Raw genomic sequence first — 27,375 nt, forward strand, 5'->3', positions numbered from 1 at the left:
ATTTTCTTCCTTCTTCATCTGAATGTGACTTGAGTTATACCAGCCAGAAAAATTCTTAATTGAAAGGAATTTTTGTTCTGCTTGGATTATAATGGAATCACTCTCAAATCATACAAGCAATTGTACAATTTTGATAGGAGTGAACAAAATATTTTCCTTGTGTTCCTTCCTTTGCAAGCAGGTACTGTGATTTTTCAGGCTCAGTTCTCCAGTACTGGTTCATATCAATATGTAATGGTTTCTAGGTGACCTGTACCATTGCCTCTTTCTCTTCTGAGTGCATTCTTTGGACAGAACAGGTGGTGGACTTTGGAGATAAATCCACTTCCTCCTCTGAGCTCTCCCAGGTACTCCTGAAAATTATTTTTACTGTCCTAGAGAGCAAGTGTGGAACTGCCCCATCCTTAATCTGAGATCTACTTGTGGAAAATATTCAGAATCTGTGGATCTGATGTGGTTTACTTATGGTAACCAACTCTTCCCTCCTTCACTTCACACCTAATGATGAAGCATCAAACAGTGCTGAGGAAGACATCAGTATTAAGGGAACAATCTCAGGTGAGGAAGCCAAAGATCCAAACTTTACTTTGCATAATTACAAATCTTATTTATAACCAGAAAATTATCTCATTCCCTCTTTTAACCTTGAAATTATTGTTAGCCAGCCAATTTCTTACTGCACTTAGGCTACTCATGGATCTTGTACCTAATCCTTCCCAGACATTTCCAATACTTGTAATGTAGTGTTGAATTTTACTGTAAATGAAGAAAAACAAACTAATCCCACTGATTTTGATTTCTACAGTTGCTTTCTGAGGGCCTTTTTCTCCATGTCTTGTACTTAGTTATCGCTTCCCTATTTTTCAAAACCAACAAAGCTAGCAAATAAATTTTACTTTTTAACAGAAGATTATTGATGGCAGGAAACAAGGAGAAAGCTGCAGGAAGATGCACAGGAGTATGGGCTACACTGGTGCATGCCCGTATCTAATGCAACATTATATTTGCTCCCAAATTGTTGTCAGAGGATACTACTGCACTGAATTGCCACTTCCATGCAGTTTGGTGGCAAGCAGCTTTGTACCAGCAGTTTGAAAAAAAAAAAAAAAAAAGAAAAAAAAGCAGAGAGAAATACAGTAACCCCAAATGCTTGTCTGTGCCAGGATAATGGAAGAAAAATTCATGGAGTCAAAGTCAGATTCCCAATTTGTCCCATTTTTAAAATCTTGAACTTTTAGAGGAGTGAGCAGGTGCTGTAAATCAGAGGATACACTAGAACTGAGCAACAATTTACTCATGCACTATTTTGTTAAGACACCATCTCATCCTCCAAATCCAAGATCACATGCTTCACAATGACAGGAAACTTTCCCAGAATCTTTAGCTAATTCTGCTCCCAGTGAATAAAGTATCTATGCAAAGAGAAGAATTGCAACTCCTTTGACAGCCTTAACATCCCATGGACAGTTGTGGTGCTTATTTTTCTCTTGTTCTCAGCCTTGCTGAATTAATTTCTGGCAAACTGAAGCCAGACTGTGTCCACATTACTAAGTGACACTTTGTTCAAGCTGTAGAGACCCATTAATCAGGTGTCCAAATCAGACACACCAAGTTAAAGGACCGAGTACATAACTTGACTTTTATTGTTCTGTTCCTGTTTTTTCTTGAATCAATGGAAAAATTCTGAGATAAGTGTGTTGTAGAAGTGATGGATGCCATCACTGCTAATTATTCCACCCATTACAAGACACAGAATAAATCACTTTTTGTCTGGTGACTGTTGCATCAAATTTGTAGGGCACAAAAGACACTGCAGATCTCTGATACGCCTCTGTTCTTCTCATTACATAAGAGATAAAGATATGCATGCTTAATAAATACATTTATTTTAACAAGATGAAGACAGGCCTAATTCAAGTAGCAGCACTTTCTGAAGAGCTTTTATTACTACTATTACTTGGTACATGAGCACATGACAAGTTTTATTTTCAAAATGGTCTTCATAACAGAGCATGGGGTTTTACCATTTATGTTTCCAGTAGCTGCAGCTAAAAATGCCATTTAGAGATGAAGCTACTGCACAAGTACACTTTGTTCAACAAAAGAACCAAACACTCATGTCTATCAAGAGTTCTGTAACAAAAGCTTCCTTATTCATAAGGTATTGATTCAGCATAAGTTTCCTGTATACTTTCAAGTGTTTGGGATAAGAGGGTATTAGGGAAAAGGACTGGATGTTTTACAACAGCAGTTGTAGCTGGGGTGCTGTGACAGCTGGAAAAGCTGTGCTCTGATATGTACTGTGGAGGTGACCACAGGCAGCCCTTGGAGACAGAAGAAGCCTGCACGGGTTTTCACATGCACACTTCTCTGAAACTTCATTTCTCTTCTGCCCAAGACTTGAGACTGCCCTTAAGCATTGTGCTCAAATCTTCTCTACTTCCAGCAGAATAAAACACTTGTTTATGTTTTGCTGAATTGGTTGAGGGATGAGCCATAGGTTCATGCTTTAACTTGGAAATCAATTAAAGCCCGTGAGTACCTTCCAACATCCTTGAGTATGGAACTTCAGAGTCAAGAGCTGACACCAGAAAACTCAAGCAGATCCAAAGCATTTGTCTACAGAAGCAGATAATAAGGAGCTCTGAGTAAGCTCACATATGTGGTATCATTTTAACAATACACAGCAAGATGGATGTGCATGCCTGCTCCTGGTATAATTGCATTCCTACCTCTGCTTTTATTTTTGTGTCTTCAAATCTTTCTGCAGAGAAGATAATCCAAAACCTAACTGAATAGAATGTTTTGTAGTTAAGAAACAACTGTTTCATCCCTACTCTTTGTTATCTTTTGAACAAACTGCTTAACATAATTTTTTCATTTTTTATTTTTCTGCTAAATTCTCCAGGGGCATTTATTTTTAAATGGCTGGGGATTTCACAACAGACTTCAATTTCAAAACTCAGAACTGGATTTGAATTTAGCCCTGGATGAGGCCTGTGCTGTGATATCCTTCCAAAATTATAACTACAAAATGAAGTAGCAAAGTCATTTGAGACTTGTTTTCTGCATGATAATTTCCGCAGCTGGAACTGCATATGTTTCTCTTTAGCTAGGGACAAAGAATGACTTTAGAAGCTTACTGTCCGTGGCAAAGGGAATTTAACACCCACCAAAAATCCACTCTCTTCCATGAAAATGGAAGTCTTCTTGCCAGCTCACCTCACCTCTTACTTTTGTAACTCTTTAGCCCCTGCATTTGAACATCTCTTCTCCAGCACTGGCACCTGTATCTGCCACAGACCAAATACTCACCTGCCCTCTGGTGGAAACCTGCTGAGGGTGACACAGGGTCCTGTGATTAACATCAACAGAAGCCAGACTGCTCATTTTAGATGTTTGCCCCTTGAGTCACAGAGTGGCACATCCATCATAGGTCAAAGGGGCTGCCCTAGATCAAACCAGATTAATACGTTTGCTTTTGCACCCTGGATTTTCCTCCTGATGTTGACTATCTTCTACAGCACAGCCACCTTCACCTCAGGAAGCTGGCAAATACCCTAATTTCAGTTTCATGCTGCAATGAATTTCTTGTAAGCCCTGTGCTATTTCTTCACCCAGTTACTTTCCTATCACCTACACTTCTCACATCATGTTTTGCCACGTTGAGGTTTTTTGGCAGACATTAGCCCTTGTTACAATAGCTACAACACTTACAGCTGTACATACACATGTACTACAATGCTGCCCCTTTCATGACAAGTGACTTACAAATCTTCCCCTTTCAGGCTGAAATTTCCCAGGCATGAACACAGACCAGAGTTGATTTTGCTGTTGCCATTTTTGTTGCAAGGAAAATATCTGTTTACATGCTCTTTTTCTCTTCTGAAGGTCAGAAACTCAAAACCAAGGCTGCCTGGATAAGGGAACTGTGCCAGCCAGCCCAGCAGACAGTGCTGCAAGGATGCAGCACCACGACAGTGTGGTGGCATCTATCCTGTCCCTTGGGACAGTCATTACACCCTCTGACAGAGATGGAACAGAGCTACATTCCTCCACTGCTTTATATTACATGTGCATCTTGCCTCCAGGAATGATGTACAGCACCCACGACAACAACCCCATCACTGCAGCACCACATTTGTTATGTTGACAAATGAGCTTCAAACACGAAATTGCAGCCACATGCTCTCGAGTGACTCCATCTCCCCCCATCCTTGCTATGGCTAAAAGGAAAATAGCATTTAATACTTCAGCACTGCTCCTGCTATGAAAGGGTTTATGATAAACCATATAAATAATGATTTTAAATATTTATTGCTGCACCAGGGCTTCAGAAGAGAGGAGAGCAACTGCTCTTGTTACTTGTGTTATCTTGAAATGCCCTCTCCAGTGGCAAGGTTCTTGGCACACATGAAAAGTGCAGGCTGAATCGAAATCAACAGGAGCAACTTTTTAAACCCACCTCCATAAAAACCAATGGAGAATTAAACACAAAGGTCAGTACAGAGCAGCAATGTCTCCTTAATTTCTACTGCTAATTTGAGCTGGTTGAGGCTCTGGATTCTTTTAGGCACTTGTTTTAGCTTGCCTCCTTCCATATCTCTACCAGGTCTTTGGACTGTTTTAGACTGATTTGGATTATTGGTGCTGTGCCACAGATTGCACCCATTCTTTGGAGATCCTCTCTTTCTTTCTCCATGATGACACACCACATCCTGGCTCTAAGTTCTCAGCCAGACATTCAAGCATGCATTGAAAGGACAGAGAACCTCAAAGATGGGAACAATCTCTGGGTTTAACTTTCCTTTATTCTGGGTTAACAGGCATGGCTATGTCACGGATTTGGGAATTTAAACTGCCATTTTCCACATTTGCAGCTGTTTCTCATATCAGCCTCTGGGATTTGACTATGCCCTTATATTTAGTAAACACAAGAACAACAGAAAGATTTCTTCTAATTTAGGCATTTTTACTTGAAGATAAGGATCTGCAGTTTCATTTCCTATTCTTATTTTCATAATGTAAACCCAGCAAGCTGTTACTCACCAAGCTTGTCACCGACAGGGAAAGCAGAGAAATGCAAATGTCTGTGAATTAAAGCAGAATCAGAGCAGTAAAAGCACACTAAGCCAAAATCAATCCTATTTAATGGACAGAAACATGCCATGAGGCATCCAAATATAACTGATAATATTCTTGAAATGTAGTATTTTTTACCAAAATGTGCACTTATCTATTTTCCTTCATTACCCAGAAAATTTAAACAAAAAATACAGCCCGTAATGTTCAGATGAAAATATATGCATTACACAGTAACTTCTTTTTTAACCTAGACTTTATTATCAATTTTTAAAAATGTCATGTTTTAGCAATACTTTTCTATCCCGCAGCTCAGCTGTTTTCACCCTGGTTACTTCAAAAGAAATCCTAACAAGAGAGGTCGGGTTTTTTGTAGTGTTACAGGGGAAAAAAAAATAAAATCACTCTCTGTCGCACTGAAAACATGAGAGTGATTCGGAATCAAAAGAAGAGGATGTCATCAAAGGTCCAGAGAGAAGATGAATAGCTTCAGGAAGGAAATGGACTTTCTTAATGCAGTTTAACTTTGAGAATGAATGTAAATATCTAGCCTGGTTGTGCTGAGAGATGGAGGATTTGGGGGAAAGGAGAATAGGGAGGGATATAACATACTCAGGAGGGTATTTAGCAGACACTGCAGACTGGGGCCTGAGTGTTTTCTTCCAAGTTTTTCTTGAATTTTCATTGTCTGTCACAGTAAACAGCCCCAATTATATTCAGCTGGATTGACACATACAGAGCTCAAGGCTGGAAGAATATTTCAATAAGCAGCTAAGTTACTGTAGGCAGGAGGACATCAAGTTTTAGTTTCACTTCCTCCTCCTTCTGACATTTTGAAATGTCAAGCTCCTGTCCACACTGCTGCTTTCTTTCCTACCTTGTCTACAACTGAGCAAGGGAAAGTTACCTGTTTACTGCCTGAAAACGACCACAGGGTCACTGGTGATTTTCAAATGAGAAATATGCAACGACAAAGTCAGTGTAATGGTGCAATTATGGGTCAGGAACTGCAGTGTGGTTAATTTTATATCACAGTCCTGGGAAAAATCAGCAGGGGCTCCACGCTGGATGGAGTCTGTCTGCAGCACCTCCATCCATGGCTGCATTGTGGTGTCAGGCACCACAAGAAGCTTCACATGAGTAACAGGGCAAGTGACAAGTTCCTGTCACCTTCAGCTGACACCCCATGTCAGCAGCCATGTCAGTGAGAAGCATCTGAACTTAAAAACAAAGCTCTTCTCTCACACTGAAGAAAACACAACACAATATTTAAACTCTGCAAAGTCCTTATTAAATGTGACAGCAACAGCTGTAGCAGCTTGAGCACTGACAGAACAAGGGAAAGAATTAAAGCACTTTTGAGGGCTAGAAAAAGAAAGCAAGTACCTTTTTAAATATTAAAATGAGGTCTGGGCTGACAGGGAATATAGGTGTGTGGCAGATAGCCAGAGACTTTGGAGGTGCTCAAAGCTGTTTCTCTGACCCTCCCACAACTTAATGGAAAGGAACCAACTTTCTTTCCAGTCCATATCTTCTACATTAAACTAATATACATAATTCACACTCCTTATCTTCAGAGTATGTGTCCCATTAACCTCTCCCCCATACCATGAGCTCCAGCTGAAATAAACCTTAGCATTTGCTTATGAAATGCACAATTCCCATTGCAATGCCAGAACAGTGGATAGTGGGGAATAGAATTATTCATTTTTGGAAGGTGGAGAAAAATCAGACATTAAAAATAAAACCCAAAGAAGAGGCATTTTCTCCACAAATAGAATGATTCAATATGTACATTATAGGTATGCTCATTGTCCGTGGCTGTTTTTCTGGAATGAAGGCACTGATAACTTTCCTTGAGGGAATTGTTGGAAGTATGCTTTAGCATACTGCTTCTGTAATGTGGCTGTGGTCTACAGGAACTTGAACAGTCCTGTATAGAAAGCCACTAACATGGAAGAGAAATTTCTTGTGGATAAGTTTGTTTAAGACAAACAGTCCCAAGTGAATTAACTTCAGTATATGGGTACAACAAAACATTTCTTTGTGAGATGTATGAAACCTGTTAAAGGTGAGAACTTAGCAGGCTTTGTCACTGCTAGGAGGTGTAGGAACCACAATTCTAACCCCTGAGGACTCATTTCCAGACTGACCTCTTCACCATCTTCTCTTCCCAGAAGCAGTCTGTGATCACTCTATTTCCTCTGAGTGCTGCACTGCCCAAAGCTTTAGGGCATCTTCTTTGTCAAGTGATAGAAAAAGTCTTTTAGCTAGAAAAGCAGTGAATTCTCTCCCTCTGGAGAACAACACAGAAAAGCTGCATTTTTTTCCAGAATGGAATTCTTACTATGAAAGGGGAAAAAAATCTTAAAGGGGCAAATGCTAACATTCCTCTCTGACAAAACTCATGTTTTTTTCATGTGAAAGTCACATTTCTTCATCAGCCTGATACTTTGGTTAAATTTTCCACCAGTTTCAAGAAGAGTTTTATATCCAAAAACCAAGTAACAAAGGTCTTCCTCCTCTCCTCATCTAATCCTTCTCACCATATTTCTGAGGTCTGTCCCTCTCAAACTGACATCCACACCATGCTGAAGGACCCACTGCACACCCCTCTTATTTCATTGACAAATTAATTTGCCTGTATTTCTGCAACATGTTGATATCCCAGGAGAAGCACAAATGGCATCTCTAAATCAGACTGTGCTTTACTGCACAGTCACATGTACCAATATCTGGATAATAATCTCCTTAAAAAACATCTGCCTAAATCCAGTTGCTATGGTCACTTAGAGGTTACAGAGTTGTCATAACCCTGGCAGAGTCTTGTTCCAGTTGCAGCACATCTCATATTAAGGAAGAAAAAGCCACATGGCAGTGTATTCCAGAGAAGCTATAAGGGCATACACAGCTTATGGCACATTGGTTCCTTCCCTGCCAGAAACTATAACCACTCCTGGCCCAGCATGGGCGGCTCGACTCTCCACAACTGGATTGCTAATGCAATATGCACTGTATAAAGATGAAAAGCCATCTGGTGCTTGGATCTAGCCTCCTTCAACAGAACCAAAGCCATTTTATCATCTCAATCGATTATGAAGTTATCTCAGACCAATTCCTGGCAGACAGGTACCCACACAGGAGATCCTGCACCAGCAAGATAAAATAAAATCAGAGATGCACAGACCACACTGCCCTTTCTGAGGAGCAACAGGCCTTTAGGACCATTGCTGGGCTATGCCAGAAAAAAAACAGAGGATAAGAACTCAAAGCTGCCTTAGGAATTTATGACTATATTGTTTATTAACTTTATGGTTAAATCATTTTGGTCTGCAATTCTGCATTTTATATTTCCTGCACTTTCTCAGAGTACTTCAGCCCACAGGGCTTGTCATAAAAAATCCCTTGGAGAGCTTTTAATTTTAAGCCAAAGAAAAAGATGAAAAGTTAAATCACTTACTGTTGCATTCCTATTGGCTGCAAATTGATTTTATTTACTGAAAAATGCTTGCATTGCAAAAACCACCCAACACATGCAGTAAATAAATCAGTACATGTAAGTCTAATGTAACAGAGTAGCTACCCAGCCCTTTGAAACAGACTGGATTAATAAACACCTAAATACAAATTCAGTTGAATTCTTATTTTAGTCTTGCTTACAAAAGGTCAGTCAGTGCTATCAAAGACAAAAAATAGCTTGGTTGGTGCTGATGAAAATTAGGAACGTATTTTCCAAGCTGCTCCATGATATCAAAGACAAACAAGGTACTTAACAAACCCAGCATATTTTTGTATGTCCTTTCAATTTAAAAATTGCAAGGCACAGAGCAAACATTGGTAAGTTATTAGCTCCAGTCTTCTGGTGAACTTCATAAGAGCAACATCAGAGCCTGAAGCAATACTACTACTGTCAGATCTCATAAGCCAAACAGGTCAGGCCAAACCAGCACTTGAATAAGGCACCTTTGAGGATCACGTCACTGCAGCAAAAAATAATGCTGACAATTCAATAGTGAGCACTATTCCTTCCACAGCAGAACTTTTCATCTCAGAGACACTGCTACAAGTGCCAGGCATACAATCTAGTTTTGAAAGGCATCAGTATTGTGCTGTGAAAATATAATCCCGATCTCCAGCTCAAGTTAAAGCAGAACTATTCACCTATTAAAATTTCTCCAGTCATTTCAAAGGAACAAGACACTCATTGCTTCCTGTTCTCAAGCTTTTCTTGGGAGACAGAACATTAGGCAAGATTTACAGTTTCTCTGGGAGGGAAAGCTGCATTTTCAGTGGACAAGGCGATCTGCTCACTCATGTGTATCTATTTTACCATTAGCAAAATGTTTCCAGGGGCAGTGTTATTTCATGTCTGTACATCTATGTGTCAATCTATTATTAATAAAGAAGAAAGAGTATCCAGCCTACACTTTCATGATGAAGGAAGCCTCCTCTAATACCAAAAATGAAAACACACAAGATTCTTTCAGTGTGTGTGCTTTATCCCACTGTTGGGGGCAAAACTCTAATAATCCTATCATTTAGACTACGTCACCTCCACTACTGAAAGCACAATAAATACACTTAGAGAATATGGCTCAGCAGCTCCCAAAATGAACAGCAGTTTTAAAAGTGGGAGCTCATATCTGACATTTACAGTATATAGTCAGTGATTCAGTGAGCTACAGTAGCTGTGCACAAAGACAGATCGTTGGAGAAATGAGCAAGCCATAACATGAGTGGAAGCCTCGGCTGGCCACATCAATAAATTAGACAATAGCAAATAATCAATGCCACAAACTGCAAACTGCTGATTTAAGGTGGAAGGAAAAGACCATGATGTTCAAGAACATGACAGAGAACTAGGGGGCAACATAGGTCAATAAAAACTAATGTTATTTGCCATTCTAATTACTCTGCATGTTCATGAGCCAGGAAGGCAGGCTGTGGAGCTGTAAGTAAAGCACCAAGAGTACTGACATTATATATAATTCATAGACTGCAGCATATTGCTACATTTCTCACTGCCCTTAGAACTTGCAGTTTCTCCAGGAGATATGGAGGTAATACTTTATGTTTATCTTCCAAACTCATTTTTCATGAGCCCTGTATTAACAGGTCACTCTAGTGAATAGAAAAGCCATCAATCTGGATCAGCAAATAAAGGAGCTTTTATCCCTGTGGATATATTTTGTTGTCACTTCAAGAGTGACATGGTTCACACAGCAAACACAAATGGACACATGCACCCCTCAAATACTGTTCAGATCCTCAGCTTACAGGCTTAACATGAGGTGCTCTTGAAACCAGAAGAGTTGGTCCAGTTTATGAGGACCTGCTGGGTATCAGGTGAAAAAGAGATGTTAAAAGGTAGAAGAGGTCTGGCACTTCTTCCAAGTGAATGGGCACCCTCATTGTACAAACCACACTCTGGGCTGAAATTTCCTGTTCACTCCTTGCAGATACAGAAGTTGCTGCAGATTTATAACAGGATTTTTGCGTGGTTGAACAAGAAATGCTCTGCTAAAGGCAGGGAAATTGCTCCATTTTCCAAATGGGGTCAAAAGCAAACAAACACATTTCTCTTGGTGGATCATACTGGGCTTTGCTTGAGGTAGATAAAAACCTGAAGTCACTACAGAAGTCAGTGGCAATTAAGCCTGCTTTGACCACACGAACATGCTTAGCTGTCTACAGGAGTTAATAGGATGCCAGAAATGTAACAAATCGGAATTGAAATTAAAGTTTTAAGATAAATTCTTTACTGTATTACAGAAAGCTAATATTTACAAAACAAAGACCTTGGTAAAAATTAATACAAATCACATAAAATATATCAAAAGAAAACTGTAATTGTTGGCACTTCCTATATGTAGCTTTAAATAGATAGTTATTTTGGCAATGGTTTGAGAACCCAGCTGTGAAATTAATTTCCTGGTCTTTAAGTACTGTATTTGTCAGCACTTAACCCATTTCCGCCTTGCTTTCTCTCACAGAAAGGAAGGTTTCCTTTAGAAAATAAAAATACTAGGAGATGCAATGCATCATTTATAAGACAGTGCAGCAGAGGAAATGCTAAGAACAGTATCTCCTACCACAAATCTTTGAAAGCTTGGGACTCTCAGTAAAAACTTAATTTGGGCAGGCTTTTTGCTGTCCCTTGCATTTAATGAAAAAGTGATTCCGTGACTGTCAAGATATTGCAAAGAGGGAGAAGAGATGAAGTCTTGCTATGGAAATGTGTAATTTATATGAGCAAGTAAATGTCACTTGAGATATGACATACATATTATATATTTTAACATGTCAATACTAGAAGTGAACAGGAAGGATTTTCTGTTCCCAAACAATATGCAATATCCCTCCCAAAAGTAAAAAACTTCTGCAGATTTAACTTGTTCACTTTAGGATTTCATTTCCAAATTAACAAGTATCTAATTTTCACAGCTGTTAGAACTGCAGACACAAGCAAGCTGCTTTTCTCTTTGCCTGTTTTGTAAATATCTTCCCAGATTCTTTTCTTTTATTGTCTTTTGGACTCAAATGTTGGTAAAAGTTCCGTTATGAAAAAAAGTTAAATGGTGTTTTCCAGGAGGAAAGAAGGCCTTTCTGCATCCACCACCATAAATGCAGTCCATTAGTCAATCAAATGTACTAACACTATGAACTAAAAAAGGAACTGAAAATCTTACCAGTTTTTATTCGCCCTCCCTACTTATGTTACATTTGAGGAAAAACCTGAAAATGCACACTTTATTTTGAGCTCACAACCCTGGTTGGTTAACCACTGTATCTTTCTTTGTGATGCTGTTTGGGTAGTGATACCTAAAGCCACCATGGCACACACGAGAGCCATGGTGTGAGCCCCCTTCTCCCTGCATTCTCCCAGGCCAAGGTGTGAGATCCAATCTCATACCAGCCAAGGAAATGAGGGGCAAACATCCATCACCCCCTTGCTCCCGGAGCTTTTTGCACAGGGATTTGCTCTCTGCATTACAAAGTATGGGAGGGAGCTCCGACTTATGGATAAAATCACTTGTTGAGAACAGAAATGGGTTCTAAAGGAAGAAAGTGCCAGTATTCCAGTGGTCCCTGACTGTACTCCAGCAGCTCCCCATGAAGTCACAGGGAGCAGGAGCTGGGCCTTCGGCTGGAAACAGCACATTTCCTGCCAAAAGGGAGCTCTGGTTGGAACACTTGTATGGGATACAAGAGAGGACAGGCATCCCGGGCCATAGGTCAGCAGTGGAGGGGACTGCCAAGCTCTGGGAGTGAGCTGAACGCCGTTCACAGCAGGCAAAGAAAGGCTAAAGCTGCCAAGCCAGGAGAGGAGGGAAAGAATAAAAAGCACATCACTGGGTCCTACAGCTGCTGACAGCTTCAATATCATTTTAGAATTCTGGTGAACACTAAACAGGGGAAATTTTTTCTTTTGGAGATGTGGAGCTAAACAAATAGAGCTCTCAAGAAGGAGCATCTGCTTCCAGAAAAAGTGAGACAGCTCCAAATACAGCAAACACTTCCCATGCCTGCCAGCACTGGCCATGCAAGGAGTGAGGAGGAGCAAACCCTGAGGGCCAGACCAGGCACCACCATCCGCACATCACCAAGTTTTACCTTGGAGTGCTTTTCAGGCTGTTTCATCAGAAAAATTCACAGGTTGCTTTAGGCTTTCCTTGAAATGTTTTCTGCTTTATTTGAGACAACAGACTCTCTGACCCATGCTTGAAAATACAAACAAATAAGGGAGAGGGGAGCTAACAGCTCTCATCAGAGCTGCTGGCCAAAATCAAAATTAAAACACCACTGCACTTCAAGTAACTCCCAGATCCCAGGGATTAAGTGAGATATTGAGTGCTGAGGAACCAGAGCTTGCATTTGGGGAAAATTCTGGTATTTCACAAGAAATTCCCTGTGAAACATAAATTAAAAAAAAATAACAGAAACATTCAAAACACCTCATTTCAGAAATGCTGAAAAATTTCAGTAATATATTTAGTAGCTATGTAACGTATGTAATGCAATGTAATGTGTTACTAAAAATAGTACAGTCACAAGTCAAAATAAAATATACTGGCTTACAACAAAGAAGTAATTTTACATAACAAAATCAGAAATATGAAGTGTTTCAATATGACATCTGATATAATTACATAAATGGAAATTATTGTTATTTTCACACAGTTCTCTAATTGATGTTACAGCCTTATTTGAGAATAAAATGGGGCTAACAATAGCTATTTCATCCTATTCCCAAACAAAAGGCTCTGGAACTCAGTAAATAAAGCAACAATGGGAGAATGAGAGCACATCCAGCTTCCATCAGGATCTAGAGGCTCTGCTTTCTCTGCAGAGTGCAATGCCAGGCAGGGATGTCAGAGTTAGTCTGGGTACCAGAAGCCATGCAAACGTGTTTACTGGCTCTGCTGGAGAAGCTCCTTCCAGCTAACTGAGGAGCCCCTGCACACCAGAGCTCAGGCATGTCCCGAGCACAGCACCTGTCACAGCACAAAACTGCTGGGCATGTTCAGTTCAGACTCTGCTCCTCAGCCACCTGCTTTTTTAACCCAAGTCTTATGCTGGCCCTGCTTTTATTTACATCTACAAATCATATTCAGAGCTCAGTGACCTTTCAGAGCTAAACTGGATTTTTGGATAAGTAACTACTTAAGCAACACTGAATCATTAAATAAATTCATTGCAGATTACTAAACTTTTTATGCCAAAACACAATGCCTTTGGGATAGAGAGAATCACAATTACACGTTTTCAGATTTTTAAGCGAACACCAACTCATATTTGACACCATAAAAATAAATCCCTTATAATAGCCTCAATTCCAAAGGACTTGGAAGGACTTCCATGTTTCAGCTCTGTTTAAATAAGCTTTTAATTTATCTTTATAGTTTATGCCGTGGTTGTTCTGGAAACTGTCAGCAGCCAAAAATGTTGTCAGTCAACACATCATTTGTATGACTCTGGTGACAATACTTTATCCACCATAAACTGCTGTGGACTGGAGTGCACTTAGGATTACTGCAGGTATAAATTTGATTCTGATCAGAGCCCAGTAAATGTTGCCAATGTGTCACTAGCCTCGACTTCTAATAATGTAAAGCAGCATATCCAGTTCACAGAGGATTAAAAATGGGCAGAAAAGCAACCACTACCAAATAATGGACATAATTTTAGCTGATATCCTCATTTCTTTTGTGGTAGCTTCTCTTTGCACGGCATTAGAGCGGCTGGAAAGTCCAACTAATTGTTTGCCCTTCTAAATCCAATTCACCCCTTTGGTTTAACAATAGCAAATCGCCATCAACTACTTTTGCTAATAAAGAAGTCCCAAAACCACAAACAAAATCTACCAACAGCAGCAGGTGTAATTTGAAAAGTGAGAGATGTAATGAGACTTGAAAGAATTTAATTGATAAACTATGATCAAAGACTGAATTCAGGCAGAGTCATTCAACTCAAGTAGCCATGTGGAATAATTTGTCATTTATGATGGTCAAAACAAATATTGCTGCATAAATGACTTTTAAGAACAGCCAGGCATTTTAGCAGCCTGTGAAGAATATGCCAGAGTAGAGGATGAAGGAAACGTGGAGGACAGAGCTCCTGCAGTTTATGAAGCTGGTCAGATGACCACCTTCTGCTGTCATACTGGAAAATAATCCACCAGTACAAGCTTACAAATCACCACTTTCGACAGGCAGCAGAAAGAACAAGGCAGCCTCTCCCATTGGCACAGCTGTCCCTGAAGAAACACATCCCTGCAAAGCTGCCTCATCTGCAAGGGGCACCTGGGCCACGCCGTGTGAGCTGGTCTTGCTCCCTTCTCAGTGCCATCATCCTTTCCCAAACCTACAAGATATGTCTCCTTGCATCTTCTTCTCAATCTGTGCCCTTACAGAGCACAGTGCTCCAAGCAAAAAGAGTGCTGAAGGAGCAGATAAACACAGCAAGTGTTTTTCACAATGGCACCTTTTCACCCTCAAAGCTATTGAAAAATTGCTGTGCATCAAGATGTAAAACTTGTTGGTATGGCTGGGGAAAGCAGGAAGATGCATAAATTGCCTTTCAAAACCAGCATTACTTTCTATGTTTGGGATTTTTTTCCTTTTAATCTGAATAGTATAACTGTTCTCCAATAAACATTGGCATTTGCAGTACTCATTAACATGCTTCTGATTGCTGATATTCCTGAATAACAGTAATTTTAATAAATTCTAATAATGTAGATTATCTGTAACTTTATATCAGTGCATTCAGGGTTTTTTTTTCTGAATGGGTGCACTTCAATTTATTATCTAATTAAAAACCGAGTTTCTGTTACATTTTTATGCTTTAGAACCCTAGATCACAGTTTCTAATCTCATTTGTTTGTCACACCAAAGCTACCAAGAAGCAAAGTGAAATATTATCAATATTTTTTTACATAGACTGAAGGGTTATGTGTTATTTGCTAAGAGATAACACTGTTGTCATGTTTCTTCAGCAAAAAAGGCTGACAAGACTCATTTCACATCTGTCTGCATAATATATGAAGAACTAGTGATGAAAAAACTGGTTTGTTGACAATCTATTATTGTTAAATGCACCCAAACACCAAGATTTAGGCACTGCTCATTAGTGCTGTATTGAAGTTCAGGATATTGTCCCTATAAATACTTTGTGTCAAAATATTTTTCAAATATATTCTAGGCTGCAAGCCTTTCCCTTACGACCCTGAAGAGCTACAGCCTCTGAAGCCTGTTATGAACTGAATGACACCCAGCTGTTCATCACCCACTGCAGGCTCATGATGAGACTGCCAGCCCTATGTCCAGCTGCCCCTTCCTGCAAATGCCATCTGACCCGTTTGCTTTCTGCTCTGCTCACCTGCCAGTACCACTCAGGTCCCTCTGTCTGTCTTCCCTTGACTGGGCATCACACACTGAGAGCTTTCAATTTCCATCTAAAACTCCTGAGATTTCTTTCTTACAAATTATCTCATAGTTGCTTATATCATGACTTAGTCACAGAAGAAAGGGAGAAAGGAACTCCCCTCCTACCTCTAACTGGCCCAAGGAGATCTTCCATTTGAGTTGCAAAGGCCAGAAGACAAGACAGGATCCAAGGAAAGCTCATGCTGTCCTTTCATCTCCCTGCCACAGGCACAGCCCCTAAGACAACTGTGCTGACACTTTGGCACAGGAGGTTAAGTCAACACCTTCTAATAGCCCTAATGACATCACTGGACTTTGCTGGATAACTAAATAATAAGAGCAGGGTTGTGTCCCCAGTTGAAAGCCTCTACTTGAAATAAATCCTTAGGCAACACTGATATAAATACTGAACGGGCCCACAGCTGCTCTCTTGTCTGCTGTTAACTTTGATCAAGCTGGCTTGAGGGATCACATCTTCAGCAAAACTGCTGCATTTGTCTGGGATCTCATTAACTATTCTGATTAGTTTTACCAACAGCAAGTTAAAATGGTGCATCTGGTTCTTGCACCTTGAAATTTTCCTAAAGCTTTTGATGTAACTTCTGTAATGACAGCACTGCATTTATTCTGATTTCAAGTTTCACTGTTGAGATGCCCGTACTGCATTTAACTAAGAAAGGCAAATATTTCATATTGCTACTTACATAACTACCAGAATCTCCACAAAGGACTAAAAACCTCATGTACCATATTTGATGTGACTTCAAAGAAAAAAGATCCTTATCTTACAATCAAGAGATAAATAACTCCATCCACCTAACTGGTGTACTTTGTACTGTGTACTTTAGAAAAGGCCTAAAAGACTACAGGGAATCTAAGCCTCTATGGCAGTGCATCTCTCCTTGATCAAGGGAGGCATGGAATTACTCATTTCACTTTCAGAATAACTCTTCAATAACAATTTCAGGCTACCATGGCTGCTAGCAGTGCCCAACCGAGTGTTTCTGTTCAAAATCTATGTGTTAGAGGAACTCAGACACTTGCCAATAAATACCAATTCAGGCATGGTAATAAGTACCAGTAATAGAAACAGCATTACAAAGCTCCTTCAGAAGACAGCAGCAGGCAGGATCCTTTTCTCCACATCTGTGTTGCAGGCCAGCAGAGACAATTCTACGCCAGCCTTCAGCAGTATTTGCTAACAGTGATTTTAAAGACCACCAGGTCCAGAAGTCAGAGCTCTGGTTCTCCCTCTAGCTTCTCCTGGTGCAGTATTTTGACGAGAACTCATTTTCACACAGATGAAAAATGGGGCCCAGTGTAACACAAATTCCATTACAAGAAAGACTTGGACATACTGGGATGAGTCCGTGATGGACCACAACATTTATTCCACCAAGTCCCTGAGGATGTCATGTACTTGCTCCCAGCCTGTGATCGGACCTCAGGACCTCCCCACCTGGCTTGGACAGCCACACAACACAAGCAATCCTTTGCTGTTTGTTGTACAAGTTTTCTTTGACCTCTCCCCCACAAAGACCTAAACCTACACTCATGTAAAATTCACAAACTGCAACAAAACAAAAACAGGAGAAACAAACTTGCTCAACCAAGCTGTGAGATAATATGCTTACTGGGTTCTATTACATTTGTAGTTCTTCCCCACATTTTTAGGTTTTCATTTATATAAGCTTACTAACCTCCTTCAGATATCTAGAGAGATCCAACCAGCAAACACATAATATCAGGTATGTCTCCCAAATATTTTCATCTGGAAAAGGTATTAGCAAGCATATGTGCATTTATAAACTAAACAAAATTTAATGCAACATGAATTTACATTAAATTAAAAGGGGAAAAATGTTCTGCTTCTCAAACATCTTGCAAAAAGGAGAACACTTTCATATTTCACACTTAAATTTTAAATAATTCAGATAATGAACCTTTTAATAAGATAAATAACTTTAATAAATACTATATTTAATTTAGGACAAATTCCTTAAATTCTGGAGTATAAATACACCACAGTGTTTTAATAATGAAGAGAACACATGACTTCTACCAAGGTCATGATGAGAGGGAGAGCATAGAATATCCATCGTGAAGAATTGAGTTAAATGCATCTCATTTTCACTCTGTCAAACTTAGTTCACATTCTGGTTGAAGACCAGCTTAGGGTAGCGACTATCCACAAAGCAGGTATTGCATCTTCATTCAATATATCTTAATTCAAATCTCAGGTCTAGGGCCAGGTAGGTCAAATCAATACTTTAGAGTTTTGTCCATGGTCAAAAATGGACAACAAAGGGTTACGTAACATAGGGAACACAGGGAAAAACTCACTGAAAATGAGGAATACTGATAAGAATAACAAAACCAGATTCCACTCAAAATAAAGGCAAGACTTCTTTTTCAGGAGCATATTAGAAACCTCATATGGAATAATTCAGTTTGATATAAGAAAGAGGAATTCTACCAGTCACTGCTTTGAGTAGGGCCCTGGTTTAATGAGCATGTGGGAAAATATCTAACCATTTATTTATATGGTTTTGTGTGAAAGGCTGAAGAAAACCTCATCTGTTTTCAGGTACTTGCAAAGTTCCACAGACACAGAAGGCAAAATGATAATTACAGATGTCATAGTGTACAGTGGGATGAAAAGGGAGCAGGAATATATTGGTAGACAATACATTTTTAGCTGTTCATTTTTGGTACCTGGCAAAAAAAGACAGAAAAATACTGTTGTCTGGTAAATACTACATGAAGTCAGAATCACAGCGTGTATGACCTCCTTACCAGCAGGTTATTTTGTTCTAACTTCATTCTTGGAATAAGTTGTGCCATACTCGTCACTAAGGACAATCCATAGACTAGAAAAGCTGATCATCGTAAATTAAATGAAAGCTTAAAAATATGGAGCACGTCTAGGTTTTGTACAGAGTAAAAAGTAGAAGTACTCTTCTGTGGAACTGTAGATCTAGACATAGTCCCTGAGTCTGGGACTGCTCAGCTGCCGGGATTTGCTTTGGACTTACTTCATTCAAACAGATTCACTGACAGATTCCACTGACACGTTAATACCGCATTTTCTTATTATTGCAAAGCTTTATTTTTTTTTCCTATTGGCATAGAAAAAAAGACTCTTACCAGTAACCTTCAGTTCAACTGTCCTCCGTATAAGTTTGCCCTCAAACTTGAGTTCACAGGTATAATTTCCTCCATCTTCTTCCTGAACCTCTTGAATTAAGAGAGTATTTCCCTTCTGAATTACAACGCTTCTCCACATTTTTGGCTCACATTCCTGCAGAAAAAAAAAATCCAGTGCCAAAATTACCTGGGTTGTATGAAAAAAGACAATGTTTCCATACCAGATTTTCTAATATTATAAATAAGGAAACAACCACCTAGGTATATTTTGCAATTAAAATTCAAATATAATTTCAGAAACCAGAGAGATCTGAAACTGGAATTAATTTTAAGACTGAAATTAAACAGAAATGTTTTTAAGGTTCAGTTATTCCTACTGGATCACATGGGCTGTGTTTAATACATGGTGCCCTCAAGCAATGGTTAAGTATCTTCTTTTTCTTCATAACAACTGCCAAGACCTCTCCTTTAGAATGGACCATCAAAATACATCTCTATTTGAAAGGAGTAAGGGCAACATCTCCTAAGAGTTAGCCTGAAGGCAAATTTTACACATGGTCCCAGGCCAGAACCATTTACCAAAAGAAGAAAACAGGAAGAACAGCAGTTTTTTTGAGAGAATTCAGAAGCCTTGTTTCCTCACAGCCTTATTTCTCATCACTGACTTCTCCAGCACCTGATGAGTTTTGATTCAGCCTTTTCCCATCACCAGGCATTTTGTAACATCACCCTCACATGCACCCTCTGATGCAGGACATGGTACTGATAGCCTGCAACTCTCTCAGACTTCACCCACACGGTCCTTAGCTGTTGTTTGGCAGATTTAGGTACACTGCTACAAACTGTGGTCCTACTGGAACAGCATTTGAATCCCTCTGGATAGGGTGTGACACAATGCAAGAAGAGGCTCTCCCTTTCCCAGTATACTGGATCCTTGCAGGCAGATCAGCCACCTTCCACGTGAACAGCACTCATGATTGAATTGTTCTTGGAATGCTCTGAATGAAAAGAATGGGCCAAATCTAATCATTGTCTCTTGAAAACGGCACCTTAAGGTCATGTATTTATTGTCTCTAAATACCTTTAACATCAAGCCTGTTCTGCCTGCAACAAAATCATATTTTTCGAGTTCTCTAAAGCACTCAGTAGTGCCAGAAGTTCCAGAGGCTCTGGCTAATCCTGTACCCAGGAAACACAAAGCAACACAGGGCCTGAGTACCTTCAGTGCCCCTCTACTCCCTCTCTCAAGGTGGCAGCTTGGAATAAGCTCTCAGACTGCTGCTGTCTCACATCACTTACATCAGGCTCAGCAGCCTCAGAGACTGGTGACATGCCCACACCTATGCCCCATTTTCTGCTTGTCTGCAACAGCAGCGTCAGAAACACAGAAAACAAAATAGAACAAAGCTTTCTCTTAAGAAAACAACCAAACAAGAAAATGCGTCAACATGCAAATATATTGTACCACAGTAAGAGATCAGCATGACACAAACATAAATTTTTCATGGACTCCATACACATTCCAAATCCATGTCAGATTCTAAATTAAAGAACAATAATTGAGAGGAAAAAAAAAAATACAAGACTGAGAGTTTCTGGCCTTGCACTTGAAAAGGGAGCGCTGAAGAATCGTCCCTGTCCCATGGAGGCCAAATTCAGTAACAATGTGATCAGATTTCAGATTCAGAAGCTGTGCAACACTACTGCAGGTAACAGAGTGATCAGCCCTCTCTGTTTCCAAAGTACAGCTGCAAGAGAAGCAACATCTTGTCTTGCAAGAGAACTTTAGTTAACACTGATGACAAGAATGACCAGAATCCAGATCCCATCCACTGTGCTGAGACTCACTCAAATGAGGACACAAATATGAGCCAGGAAATGCCATTAAATCCTGTCTGATTTGACCCCAATATTTTAGTTCTATTGAAAGGTACATCAGCCACCTACCCGGAGTTACCAAATCTGAACACTGGGCAAATTCAGTCCTATCCAATCCTAATTTAGAAGGAATACAATTCCCAGAACACACAAAGTAAGCATACTTCAGATATGCACCCTTTAGTGCAGCACTGAAATAACCCATGCTACCAGTTTTATAGTCTCTACTTTAATTTTGAAAGCATGGGAACAAAGAGATGAAAGATATATTTCTATATGCTTTATATTTTTATATACAAGTTAGCAATAAGAAGGATGACACCTTTACTACTACAAAGATTAATAATTTAGCAAAAAACAATGTTTGCTGCTGTTGTGGTTTTACATAGAGGAATTGTTCTGGTGGAATTGTACCACTAATTTCCTAATTATTTCTTTTTGTATCTTCTTGAAACACTTCCTAATAAGGATTATTTATATGGCTTTCTTTCCCAAATTTCAGCAAATTAATTTTTATTCTGCTGACTCTGCAGGCTTTCCAAAAGTATGTTGAAAAGGCTTGTTCATATATTTAATACACAAAACTAAGAGCAAAAAAAGAGAGAAGCTGGAAAGTGGCTGAGAAACAAAATTCTTACTAGTTTTTATATTGTGAAAAAAAATCTAGATTTTTTGATGGAGGTCTGCTAATTTCCCTAAAAGAGTAAGTGCTCAGCTGTATGACTCATTTCTTGGAATCACAGAATAGTTGGGGTTGGAAGGGACCTTACAGATCATGTCATTCCAACTCCCTTCCATGAGAAGGGACAGATTCCAGTAAACGAAGTTGCTCCAAGCCCCATCTAACTTGGTGCTGAACCCTTCCAGGGATGGGGAGCCCACAACTTCTCTGGGCAACCTGTGCCAGTGCCTCACCACTCTCACAGGAAAAAAAAATGATATCTAATCTAAACCTACCCTCCTTCAGTCCAAGACCATTCCCTCCCATCCTTTCACTACATGCCCTTGTGAAAAGTCCCTCTCCAATCATCTTCTAAGCCTCCTTCAGGTAATGGAAGGTGCTCCAAGTTCTCCCCAAAGGCTTTAACCAAATAATTGCTCTTTTCTGCTATTGCAATATGCTTACCTGATAGAAGAATCTGCAAGTTTCTTTTTCTAGACTATTTAATTTCCTTAGACATCTGAAATGTTTTGGGTTTTTTTTCCCCAGTAATTAAGGTGTGCACTGTTATCTTTTCCTTTTCCTTGAAATCTAAGTGGCAGTACCTCAAAAGTCTATTTTTCTGGGTAGATAACAACTACCTGTCCTTCACCTGACATTTTGATTGTTCTTTTAGCCCTCCTTTCAACCCAGCAGTAGAAAAGACATGATGAAAATGGATTAAGACTCCACACTCAAGATGTAATATACCTTTTCCTTCCGCCAGCTGATTTTTCATGAAAGTGCTCTTACTCTTAAATCCCATTCATTCAATCATGCCTTGACACACACATTTACTTAAAAAAAATCCCATATATCTTGTCAAAACAGTTCTAATAGGCATAACTGAGCTGAGCATATATCAATGGCATTAATTGGGGAGATCTTTAAAAATAAATATTTAATGCAGTGTAATTCTAGCCAGAAGTGAAGTTCATACTACTGTTAAAACAAATCCTCACAGCAAATGTTATATTACGTACCGAGTGTGCATGTGGAATTCTATTCAGGCATAATTAAGAGCATGTTTAAATTAAAGTTAACTCCCAGTAAATTGATGCAATTACTAGCTCAGATTCACTAATCCCTCAACACAGAGAAGCCTTTTGGAAGGCAGAGCAGGTTCTGCACACGGTGGGCTGGCATCATCACTGTCCTGTCTGATGATATTTCATAGGTCACAAGTCCAAACTCCCTGACTACTAGTGAACTGGCAGGTTCTCATGAGCACAGGATTTCTCTTTTCAGCAGAAGGGTTAAAGAAGGAAATCTCAAGGACTTCCTCATATTTATTTATCCATCTAGTGCTCTATTTTTAACAACTTGTGCTCCCTGCCTGGGTGAAAATCTCTAAATATCCCAGCATAACAGAAAGGAACAACCCCCACTAATCCCCTTCCCCCCCTCAGCTCCCATCAGTGCCTCTGGAGCAGATTAACTCCAGAAGGTGGCTTTATGTACACATCAAGCTTAAAATCCAAGGTAGGGGGGGAAAACTTGAGGATGCACTGTTCTATGACCAGAAATGGATGTGTTCTTTGGAAAGTGAGGGTCAGATCCTGAGGTAGAGTAACACTTTACACTATTCTTCAGGAGAAGGGACCTGCTTTTTGTTACTCACATGGCCTCCCACAGCATGCTCCTAAGTCCCAGACTGCAGTTTGTAGGGGTTACCCCAGTATTCACCAAACTATTTTGAAATCCATATAATTATATATTTTCTAGAAATTGGACTGCTGATCTTTTGAATATGGAGACTTTTATTAGCAGTAACATAATAGTCTCTAGAACAATCCAAAACTCTGCTCAGGAGTAAGTTTCAAGGCCTAACCTCACATACACACCTTCTGTGCAACATAAATATTGCAATTGCACACTGCTGAGCTTCCTGACTCAGGTCTAGGTAGCAAAAATATTTCTCTAAGAGCCAAACTGATAACTCGTTACCGTTAATCATAAATAAGAAGGTGTATGTAGTAGTTTATCTCATTTATGCCTCTTTTCACTATCAAGCCAGACTAAAAGTTGTCAGGTTCCTTTGTCTCACTGTTATCATCCAATGCCATCAATTCTGTTGAGTTCCACCTCAGTGATGATTTGTCAGTCAGCTGTCACACCCCAGCCTGGTGTCACACAACAGACAGCATGGGTGTCATTATGGAACAGACCCTTCCACTGCCTGTCTTGGTCAGTACAAAGCATCGCTGCTGTGGGGCTGCACATGCATCTTCTTTAGACTCAATTCTGCTCCATGACAGCTGAAGACAACTTCTGCCAGACTATTTTTCAGTGTGCTTTTGCAAAAAAATGAGATCTTCAGTGATCTGGTGTTCAGTGATACCAGGGTAGAAAGGGCAAGAAGCAGCTTCTCTTCAGTATCCTCTTTGCTCTGAGATTTCAGACTTCATGTGCAGAGCCAGGGATTGAAATCAATGATCCTTGTGAGCCCCTTCCAGCACAAGATATTCTATGATTAACTAAATATATTTGACATATGAACAGTACTGAAAATATCAACCCATATGCTGAGAGAAAGAGCGGCAACTGCTGAAAGAAAAACTTTGTTCACACTAACAGTGGGTTATGGCACACATTTTGTTACTATAAGATATAATATGTGAGATTTTTGTAAAAAAAACAAATAAATGACAACTTTTATAATTGCTCTTTTCAGCTGCAACCTGTTAAGGAGGAAAAAAATCTGCTAGTCTGCCCATATTACTCATGTCATACAAAACAATTGTCTTCAGAGAATGTTATTAAGGTTGGCAAATCAAGCACTCCAAATTTAGGTTTTAACTAGTGTGTATGTTGCTAGCTTTATTACCTGAACCAAGTTTATCCTAAATTCCTATGATACAAACTCTATTTTCCACAGACCCCACTGAACTGTTCTCCTTGCCTAAATGTTTCTGGTTCCTTTTGACCCTCAACTCTTTATTCTTCCCTACTGTTTCTTGCAGTTAAGAGTATTAGCCCTCAGCTAATACCTGAGGGCTTTTCAAACATCAGGCTTTGTCCCAAGTCCAGACAACCAGAAAAATTTGCTAGACCTTGCTGTAGTCTCATTACCTGATGTTTGCCAGACAACCCATATTTTACTCATTCTCCTGCCTTCTTAGGGAGCTACAGAAACACATCACCAATATATCTGTTGATCAAAGTGGTATATGATACTTGACAGGTCTTGGAGGAAGTGCAGGTAGATGAGTTACCTGGCAAGTAGTAAAAGTATCTAACTGACCTCAGTGAAAATTAACTGACTTTCGTGACAGTTACTCAACAAACCTCAGCAAACCTGTGCGGACTCCAGGAGACCTTGGTAAAAATTTACATTTTTGGTGAAATTACCCAATGGACTCCATAAAAATTAATTGGGCAGCACAACTGAAGCTGGCTTTGCTGCTAAGCCTTTGGCTCCATTGCAGGTGCCTCCCTTTGTTTTTACTCCAGTATCATGCAGGGAGAGACCACACCCAGGTACAAAGCGGTACAGAGGCACTGGTGGTTTGGGAAAGCTGAGAGAGAAGTCCAGTGAGTTCTCTCACAGAGCAGCCCCATTGATACTGACTTCTGCTGGACAATGACTATGCTGGGTAGTTTTACCTGCAAAACTGTCATACTGGGAGAACACTCTCCAGACCAGTCACAAACCACTGATACCTCAGAGAAAGTCAGCTCTAAGCCTCAGACTGAAAACAGTGAAAATTTTGAACAGTTTCAGCATAACAGCAATAAGACAGCAATAGTTACCTTGTACCACACTACATCTGGCTCTTGACCGGCTGTTTTGTAATCCTCAATATCAGGACAGGAGATTGTCTTCCTCTTAGTGACCTCTGATTTTTCCAGATATCTGATCTTGCTGTTGTAGCAAAGCCCAGATTCATTCTCCGCTATGGTCAAGGACATGGACACCTTCATGCAATATGTTGAGTTTCTGCAGGGATAGAGAGATGGTTTCATTTATCCTGCCTTCTTTTTACCGCGTTTGTTTTGGCACAATAAGTTTGTTTGTTAAGCTCTCATTTTCCCAAACACTTCAGTGACACATTCAAATAGTGACAGCCATGCTGTTCATTTCCAGCACAGAGGAATTACTAGGAAACATAAAGGCTCACTTCTGACTGACTGTGAAGACTATGAAGAACCTTGAAGAAATATTGTTGACAAGTGATCCAACCCAGCACAGCAGCTCTTTTGAGCTTGCAAGTCTGTGAACACAGTAACCTGTTGGCACCTCAAATGTTGGTCAGGATACACCATCCCATTTCCTCTGTATCCCTCCCCCCCTCCCCATATCCTCACCCTTGTTCTCTCCCACGTTCAGGAGATTTCACTCCAGTGTGTGGGGCTATATGTTTGAGAAGAAAGGTTATGTGCTGGATGTTAAAGCACATCATACAGGAATAATTTCTCCCTGAGAAGGAACCCCTGCATAAAATTCTATGGCACACGATACTGTGGTGGGTCAACCTGGAGCAGCTGCCAGCCTCCCACCAGCTGCACCCTTCACTCCCCTCAATGGGATGGGGGGGAGAAAATAAAATGAAAAGGCTAATGGGTCAAGAAAAAGACAAGGAGACCACTCACCCATTACGACAGGCAAAAGACTTCACATGGAAAAGAAATATTTTCATTGATTCCAAATTACAGTAAGTTTGATGGTGAGAAAGATAAAGAACCTAAAATACATTCCACTCACATCCTCTTTTTCTTCCTCTACCTCTCCCTCCCCAAGTGGTACAGGAGTGGGGCTGGGGGGTTGTGATCTGTCCATAACATCTCCCCCACCACCTCTTTCTCCTCATGTGTTCCCCTGCTCCAACATGGACTGTCCATGGCTGCAACTTCTGTCACAAAAATTAGGTCTCCAGGATCCCTCTCTGGCCACAGGGGAGTGACTGCTGGGATCTGGGGTACCAAAGAACCCCAAGAATCCTGAGAGTTATTCTTAATATTAGGGCAGGATAAACACAACCAGCTCTCTTCTCATTCCACATGACCATGAAAACAGGATTAAATTCCTTCAGCCTAGCAGCTTTAATGGGGCTATCAGGCACATACCCTGATGTACTGTGGGGCATTGGCACTCTGGGCAGGGCAGCTGCAGCCCAGGCTGCCAGCTCTGCCCCTCACCCTATGACATGGAGGAAAAGCCACAATATAACAGGGCTTTTCCTCCCATTGTGCAAAATTCTGTCATTTTAATTGACTGTGCCACTACCAAGAAAGCCAGGAGCAAACCAGTCATGCTGGGTGGTTACTCCCATTGAAGGGAGCTGTGGGCAGCTCTTGTGGCAGGTATCTTGGCTTTGCCACTGCCTCCTCTAACACAGCTCTGCCCAAACTGGTTTAGCTAAGGCCAGAGGGTGTCCTGTGCACCTGGAAAGCAATCCATCAGTCACACCCTGACACTAAAGATGCTCACTCCCACTAACTAGACCCAGGACAGCGTTTTCTACTTAAAAAAAGTCCAACAAGTTCCATGACAAATCTTCTCTTACATTTCCTTCTGTCAAGTGAGCCTGTAGTTGAGAAGAAAATAAAAAGATCTACAGGGACACTTCACCAGAGGTCGAAGCTTCATGCTAAACAAGTGCTGGGAAAACACTGTGAATGGGCTCTTGGCAAAGGTGT

At 40.2% G+C, this 27,375-nt stretch overlaps 1 protein-coding gene across 1 annotated transcript in view; it reads right to left on the reverse strand.

Annotated features, from left to right (window-relative positions):
• Positions 1–27,375, reverse strand: part of IL1RAPL2 (interleukin 1 receptor accessory protein like 2) — a 347,213-nt gene that overhangs the window by 133,433 nt on the left and 186,405 nt on the right. The window contains exons 3-4 of the mRNA XM_062502960.1: positions 25,489–25,675; positions 19,158–19,311 (exon numbers count right to left, since the gene is read on the reverse strand). Of these exons, the coding sequence (XP_062358944.1) occupies positions 19,158–19,311; positions 25,489–25,675 (341 nt within the window). The remainder of the gene's footprint in view (positions 1–19,157; positions 19,312–25,488; positions 25,676–27,375) is intronic.

The sequence above is a fragment of the Cinclus cinclus genome, chromosome 15 (genome assembly GCF_963662255.1).
Source record: "Cinclus cinclus chromosome 15, bCinCin1.1, whole genome shotgun sequence".
Lineage (NCBI taxonomy): Eukaryota > Metazoa > Chordata > Aves > Passeriformes > Cinclidae > Cinclus > Cinclus cinclus.